Source organism: Drosophila kikkawai, unplaced genomic scaffold, assembly GCF_030179895.1.
Source record: "Drosophila kikkawai strain 14028-0561.14 unplaced genomic scaffold, DkikHiC1v2 scaffold_153, whole genome shotgun sequence".
NCBI classification, from domain to species: Eukaryota; Metazoa; Arthropoda; class Insecta; order Diptera; family Drosophilidae; genus Drosophila; species Drosophila kikkawai.
Window position 1 is genome coordinate 47,225 of NW_027222486.1, and position 8,492 is coordinate 55,716.

At 33.8% G+C, this 8,492-nt stretch overlaps 1 protein-coding gene across 1 annotated transcript; it reads right to left on the reverse strand.

Annotated features, from left to right (window-relative positions):
- Positions 1-576: 576 nt before the first annotated feature.
- LOC121501998 (uncharacterized) lies at positions 577-2,272 on the reverse strand. The gene is made up of 2 exons (XM_041774617.2): positions 1,524-2,272; positions 577-1,474 (listed from the first exon to the last, which is right to left on the reverse strand). The coding sequence occupies exons 1-2, from the start codon at positions 2,270-2,272 to the stop codon at positions 577-579; spliced, it is 1,647 nt and encodes a 548-aa protein (XP_041630551.2).
- Between the last annotated feature and the right edge of the window lie 6,220 nt (positions 2,273-8,492).

Here is an 8,492-nt window from a genome sequence, read left to right on the forward strand (position 1 = left end):
GTGGATATATGCATTATTATCTGAGTAGTAAACTTTTTGTTTACAAATTTACAACTGAGTATGCAAATGTATTAGACGTGTAAAAACTAATATAAATATAAATTCTAAAGTGGATATATGCATTATTATCTGAGCTGTGAACTTTTTGTTTACAAATTTACAATTGAGTATGCAAATGTATTAGCCGTGTAAAAACTAATATAAATACAAATTCTGAAGTGGATTCAGGCATTATTAGCTGAGTTGTGATTTTTTTGTTTTCAAATTTACAATTGAGTATGCAAATGTATAAGCCGCGTAAAAGCCTAAATTGCTACTGGCCACCGCGCTCATGACTTCCTCTTCGCTGATGGTGATAGCTTCGCTCGCCGTTATGCTGGGTGGCATTAGGGGCGGCTGTGCAGGGAAGAGGGTGGAGATTATCGCTCCAAGCTGCTCCTGAGCTGTTGGGGTCGGCTGTCTGTTGAGCTTACCCATGACGAGCTTATAGGCAGATCCAAAAGGTTCCTGGTCCGCCTCGTCGCACAGCTGCTGGAAGCACTCCCGCTTGCTTGCTCTAATGGCCACCTTTAAGGCCTATTTTCTTTCCCTGTAGCGAGCCTCAAATAGCTCCTGCATGGGCCGTCCACGGCTTCGTTGGCACCTGCGCCTCGCAGAGATGCACTCTTTCCTGGCTGTGGCTATCTCTTGGTTCCACCAGGGGACTGGTCGCCTTCCTTGTCCTCTAGTCGAGCTCTCCATTGCCGCATCGCAAGCTGTCTTGATCCTCGCAGATACCTCGTCTGCGCAAGTGTTTGCGTCGCCAGAAATGGTATTGCCATCCATGTTTTCTAGGAGTTCCTCGACATTTAGAGTGCCTACTTTGTAGGCAGGTTGCCGATTCGGAAGGCTCGGCAGGGAGTGACTCGTCTTTATCACTATCGCTGCGTGGTCGCTGTAGGTGAGGAGGTCAGTGACTTCCCAGTAGACGCTCCTAGTGAGCTCCGGGCTGGCGAAGGTTGGGTCGATAATTGATTCTCGGCCTGCCTTGCTGTATGTGCATTTGCCTCCGTCGTTGAGAAGGCAGACATCCAGGGTCGCCAGGGCATCTAGTAAGGCGGTTCCCCTCTGAGTTGTTGCCGTGCTCCCCCACGTGGTGGACCATGCGTTGAAGTCCCCGGCAATTATTACCGGGGATCGTCCCCGAGCGTCTTGGGCAATCTCCTGGATTACATCCTTGAATGCATCTATGTGCATACTTGGCGGAAGGTAGCAGCTGTATATTGTAGTCGCCTGGCACTTGGCCCTGGCGTAGCCAGGTCTCGAAGCTCTCTGCGATAGGTGTTCCGGAGGCTGTCCACAGCTCCAGATGGCAGACCCGCCATCCGCGCTTTGCTGCCATACTCCTTCTGGTTTTGCCTTGTAGGGTTCACTCAGTATAGCGATGTCGATTCTCTGCTCAATCGCCGTCTGCGACAGTAGGTCTTGGGCTGCTCTGCAGTGGTTTAGGTTAAGCTGGAGAAACTTAACCATTCTGCATATACTTGACGGCTCTCTGGTATTCTGGGCAGGTCCTGCTTATTGTAGCGTGCTCTGCCTCCTTCGCGTGCTTGCCTCCTCGGGTGCATAGGATGCACTTGGGATTGTTTTGGCACGTATTGTGCTTGTGGCCCATGCCACCACATTTGAAGCATGACTCCTGTGTGGCTTTAGCTGTTGCGTCGGAGGCTCGGCATCGTGCCGAGGTGTGTCCGAAGCCCATGCATTTGTAGCATCGCTTTGGCTCAGTTTTTTCTCGGATACGGCATACGACCCATCCTATCCGGATTCTGCCCTTTTCGAGCAACCTCCGCGCATGCTCGGGTCTGAGGTTGACCGTCGCTATTTGCGTTCCGCCGAACCCTTTTCTCATCCTGGGTGAGGCGTCTCGTGGTACGTCGCACTCTTCTCCCGCAAACAGGGCCATGGTGACCTCATCCGCGCTGGTCATGTCGTCTAGGTCGCGGATCTCCACTTGGACCGTCTCCTGCATAACCGCCACCTCTGCTTTACCGGAGATGGCAGTCTTTAGGGCTGCTTGCAGCTGCTGCGTGGATGGGTCCAGGTTTTTCTGCATTCTTAGGAGGAGTCCACCGTTCGCTGTCCTCCGCAATCCTTGCACATTGTCCTTGAGTCCCTGTAGAGAGGGCTCAGTTTGACAATCTTGAGCATGTCTGCGTATGTTCCTGCGCTGCATTTGATTATAATTGCGTCGGCGCGCTGCTTCCAATTGAGTATGCAAATGTATTAGCATTGTAAGAACTAATATAAATATAAATTCTAAAGTGGATATATGCATTATTATCTGAGTTGTAAACATTTTGTTTACAAATTTACAACTGAGTATGCAAATGTATTAGACGTGTAAAAACTAATATAAATATAAATTCTAAAGTGGATATATGCATTATTATCTGAGCTGTGAACTTTTTGTTTACAAATTTACAATTGAGTATGCAAATGTATTAGCCGTGTAAACACTTATATAAATACAAATTCTGAAGTGGATTCAGGCATTATTAGCTGGGTTGTGAACTTTTTGTTTTCAAATTTACAATTGAGTATGCAAATGTATTAGCCGTGTAAAAACTATTATAAATACTAATTCTGAAGTGGATACAGACATTATTAGCTGAGTATGTAAATGTATTAGACGTGTAAAAACTAATATAAATATAAATTCTGAAGTGGATTCAGGCATTATTAGCTGCGTTGTGAACTTTTTGTTTACACATTTACAATTGAGGATGCAAATGTATAAGCCGTGTAAAAACTAATATAAGTACAAATTCTGCCGTGGATACAAGCATTATTAGCTGATTTGTGAACTTTTTGTTTACAAATTTACAATTGAGTATGCAAATGTATTAGCATTGTAAGAACTAATTTAAATATAAATTCTAAAGTGGATATATGCATTATTATCTGAGTAGTAAACTTTTTGTTTACAAATTTACAATTGAGTATGCAAATGTATTAGACGTGTAAAAACTAATATAAATATAAATTCTGAAATGGATTCAGGCATTATTAGCTGCATTGTGAACTTTTTGTTTACACATTTACAATTGAGTATGCAAATGTATAAGCCGTGTAAAAACTAATATAAGTACAAATTCTGCCGTGGATACAAGCATTATTAGCTGATTTGTGAACTTTTTGTTTACAAATTTACAATTGAGTATGCAAATGTGTTAGCATTGTAAGAACTAATTTAAATATAAATTCTAAAGTGGATATATGCATTATTATCTGAGTAGTAAACTTTTTGTTTACAAATTTACAATTGAGTATGCAAATGTATTAGACGTGTAAAAACTAATATAAATATAAATACTGAAATGGATTCAGGCATTATTAGCTGCATTGTGAACTTTTTGTTTACACATTTACAATTGAGTATGCAAATGTATAAGCCGTGTAAAAACTAATATAAGTACAAATTCTGCCGTGGATACAAGCATTATTAGCTGATTTGTGAACTTTTTGTTTACAAATTTACAATTGAGTATGCAAATGTATTAGCATTGTAAGAACTAATTTAAATATAAATTCTAAAGTGGATATATGCATTATTATCTGAGTAGTAAACTTTTTGTTTACAAATTTACAATTGAGTATGCAAATGTATTAGACGTGTAAAAACTAATATAAATATAAATTCTGAAGTGGATTCAGGCATTATTAGCTGCGTTGTGAACTTTTTGTTTACAATTTACAATTGAGTATGCAAATGTATAAGCCGTGTAAAAACTAATATAAGTACAAATTCTGCCGTGGATACATCCATTATTAGCTGAGTTGTGAACTTTTTGTTTACAAATTTGCAATAGAGTATGCAAATGTATTAGCCTTTTAAAAACTAATAAAAGTACAAATTCTGCCGTGGATACATGCATTGTAAGCGGAGTTGTGAACTTTTTGTTTACAAATTTATAATTGAGTATGCAAATGTATTAGCATTGTAAGAACTAATTTAAATACAAATTCTAAAGTGGATATATTCATTATTACCTAAGTTGTAAACTTTTTGTTTACAAATTTACAATTGAGTATGCAAATGTATAAGCCGTGTAAAAACTAATATAAATATAAATTCTAAAGTGGATATATGCATTATTATCTAAGCTGTGAACTTTTTGTTTACAAATTTACAATTGAGTATGCAAATGTATTAGCCGTGTAAAAACTAATATAAATACAAATTCTGAAGTGGATTCAGGCATTATTAGCTGAGTTGTGAACTTTTTGTTTTCAAATTTAAAATTGAGTATGCAAATGTATTAGCATTCTAAAAACTAATATAAGTACAAATTCTGCCGTGGATACATGCATTATAAGCGGAGTTGTGAACTTTTTGTTTTAAAATTTACAATTGAGTATGCAAATGTATTAGCCGTGTAAAAACTATTATAAATACTAATTCTGAAGTGGATACAGACATTATTAGCTGAGTATGCAAATGTATTAGACGTGTAAAAACTAATATAAATATAAATTCTAAAGTGGATAAATGCATTATTATCTGAGCTGTGAACTTTTTGTTTACAAATTTACAATTGAGTATGCAAATGTATTAGCCGTGTAAAAACTTATATAAATACAAATTCTGAAGTGGATTCAGGCATTATTAGCTGAGTTGTGAACTTTTTGTTTTCAAATTTACAATTGAGTATGCAAATGTATTAGCCGTGTAAAAACTATTATAAATACTAATTCTGAAGTGGATACAGACATTATTAGCTGAGTATGCAAATGTATTAGACGTGTAAAAACTAATATAAATATAAATTCTGAAGTGGATTCAGGCATTATTAGCTGCGTTGTGAACTTTTTGTTTACACATTTACAATTGAGTATACAAATGTATAAGCCGTGTAAAAACTAATATAAGTACAAATTCTGCCGTGGATACAAGCATTATTAGCTGATTTGTGAACTTTTTGTTTACAAATTTACAATTGAGTATGCAAATGTATTAGCATTGTAAGAACTAATTTAAATATAAATTCTAAAGTGGATATATGCATTATTATCTGAGTAGTAAACTTTTTGTTTACAAATTTACAACTGAGTATGCAAATGTATTAGACGTGTAAAAAGTAATATAAATATAAATTCTAAAGTGGATAAATGCATTATTATCTGAGCTGTGAACTTTTTGTTTACAAATTTACAATTGAGTATGCAAATGTATTAGCCGTGTAAAAACTAATATAAATACAAATTCTGAAGTGGATTCAGGCATTATTAGCTGAGTTGTGATTTTTTTGTTTTCAAATTTACAATTGAGTATGCAAATGTATAAGCCGCGTAAAAACTAAACTAAGTACAAATTCTGCCGATGATACATGCATTATTAGCTGAGTTGTGAACTTTTTGTTTACAAATTTACAATTGAGTATGCAAATGTATTAGCATTGTAAGAACTAATTTAAATATAAATGCTGCCGTGGGTACATGCATTATTAGCTGAGTTGTGAACTTTTTGTTTTCAAATTTACAATTGAGTATGCAAATGTATTAGCCCTGTAAAAACTATTATAAATACTAATTCTGAAGTGGATACAGACATTATTAGCTGAGTATGCAAATGTATTAGACGTGTAAAAACTAATATAAATATAAATTCTGAAGTGGATTCAGGCATTATTAGCGGAGTTGTGAACTTTTTGTTTACAAATATACAATTGAGTATGCAAATATATTAGCATTGTAAGAACTAATTTAAATATAAATTCTAAAGTGGATATATGCATTATTATCTGAGTTGTGAACTTTTTGTTTACAAATTTACAATTGAGTATGCAAATGTATTAGACGTGTAAAAACTAATATAAATATAAATTCTGAAGTGGAGTCAGGCATTATTAGCTGCGTTGTGAACTTTTTGTTTACAATTTACAATTGAGTATGCAAATGTATAAGCCGTGTAAAAACAAATATAAGTACAAATTCTGCCGTGGATACATCCATTATTAGCTGAGTTGTGAACTTTTTGTTTACAAATTTGCAATTGAGTATGCAAATGTATTAGCTTTGTAAGAACTAATTTAAATATAAATTCTAAAGTGGATATATGCATTATTATCTGAGTTGTAAACATTTTGTTTACAAATTTACAACTGAGTATGCAAATGTATTAGACGTGTAAAAACTAATATAAATATAAATTCTAAAGTGGATATATGCATTATTATCTGAGCTGTGAACTTTTTGTTTACAAATTTACAATTGAGTATGCAAATGTATTAGCCGTGTAAACACTTATATAAATACAAATTCTGAAGTGGATTCAGGCATTATTAGCTGAGTTGTGAACTTTTTGTTTTCAAATTTACAATTGAGTATGCAAATGTATTAGCCGTGTAAAAACTATTATAAATACTAATTCTGAAGTGGATACAGACATTATTAGCTGAGTATGCAAATGTATTAGACGTGTAAAATCTAATATAAATATAAATTCTGAAGTGGATTCAGGCATTATTAGCTGCGTTGTGAACTTTTTGTTTACACATTTACAATTGAGGATGCAAATGTATAAGCCGTGTAATAACTAATATAAGTACAAATTCTGCCGTGGATACAAGCATTATTAGCTGAGTTGTAAACTTTTTGTTTACAAATTTACAATTGAGTATGCAAATGTATTAGCATTGTAAGAACTAATTTAAATATAAATTCTAAAGTGGATATATGCATTATTATCTGAGTAGTAAACTTTTTGTTTACAAATTTACAATTGAGTATGCAAATGTATTAGACGTGTAAAAACTAATATAAATATAAATTCTGAAATGGATTCAGGCATTATTAGCTGCATTGTGAACTTTTTGTTTACACATTTACAATTGAGTATGCAAATGTATAAGCCGTGTAAAAACTAATATAAGTACAAATTCTGCCGTGGATACAAGCATTATTAGCTGATTTGTGAACTTTTTGTTTACAAATTTACAATTGAGTATGCAAATGTATTAGCATTGTAAGAACTAATTTAAATATAAATTCTAAAGTGGATATATGCATTATTATCTGAGTAGTAAACATGTTGTTTACAAATTTACAATTGAGTATGCAAATGTATTAGACGTGTAAAAACTAATATAAATATAAATTCTGAAATGGATTCAGGCATTATTAGCTGCATTGTGAACTTTTTGTTTACACATTTACAATTGAGTATGCAAATGTATAAGCCGTGTAAAAACTAATAAAAGTACAAATTCTGCCGTGGATACAAGCATTATTAGCTGATTTGTGAACTTTTTGTTTACAAATTTACAATTGAGTATGCAAATGTATTAGCATTGTAAGAACTAATTTAAATATAAATTCTAAAGTGGATATATGCATTATTATCTGAGTAGTAAACTTTTTGTTTACAAATTTACAATTGAGTATGCAAATGTATTAGACGTGTAAAAACTAATATAAGTACAAATTCTGCCGTGGATGCAGACATTATTAGCTAAGTTATGAACTTTTTGTTTACAATTTACAATTGAGTATGCAAATGTATAAGCCGTGTAAAAACTAATATAAGTACAAATTCTGACGTGGATACAAGCATTATTAGCTGAGTTGTGAACTTTTTGTTTACAAATTTACAATTGAGTATGCAAATGTATTAGCATTGTAAGAACTAATTTAAATATAAATTCTGCCGTGGGTACATGCATTATTAGCTGAGTTGTGAACTTTTTGTTTTCAAATTTACAATTGAGTATGCAAATGTATTAGCCGTGTAAAAACTATTATAAATACTAATTCAGAAGTGGATACAGACATTATTAGCTGAGTATGCAAATGTATTAGACGTGTAAAAACTAATATAAATATAAATTCTGAAGTGGATTCAGGCTTTATTAGCTGAGTTGTGAACTTTTTGTTTACAAATTAACAATTGAGTATGCAAATATATTAGCCTTCTAAAAACTAATATAAGTACAAATTCTGCCGTGGATACATGCATTATAATCGGAGTTGTGAACTTTTTGTTTACAAATTTACAATTGAGTGTGCAAATATATTAGCATTGTAAGAACTAATTTAAATATAAATTCTAAAGTGGATATATGCATTATTATCTGAGTTGTGAACTTTTTGTTTACAAATTTACAATTGAGTATGCAAATGTATTAGACGTGTAAAAACTAATATAAATATAAATTCTGAAGTGGATTCAGGCATTATTAGCTGCGTTGTGAACTTTTTGTTTACACATTTACAATTGAGTATGCAAATGTATTAGCCCTGTAAAAACTATTATAAATACACATTCTGAAGTGGATACAGACATTATTAGCTGTAATGGTTGCCTACACTGAAGAAAAATTTATCACAACTATCTACAGTGTAAGTTAACTGAATCAGGCAGCAGTGTATACAGCGGAACGGGACCCTCTTGTTGTTTCTAGCTCTTCCGGGATGGGGGGGTTATTGCTGTTACTGCTTCCGACATTACACGA

What these genes read in the sequence shown, in the direction of transcription:
- LOC121501998 (XM_041774617.2), bottom strand. Translation starts at nt 2,272, where the DNA reads ATGCTAATACATTTGCATACTCAATTGGAAGCAGCGCGCCGACGCAAT. An exon ending in GAATACCAGAGAGCCGTCAA is followed by an intron (nt 1,475 to 1,523) that starts GTATATGCAGAA and finishes AAACCACTGCAG; the next exon opens with AGCAGCCCAAGACCTACTGT.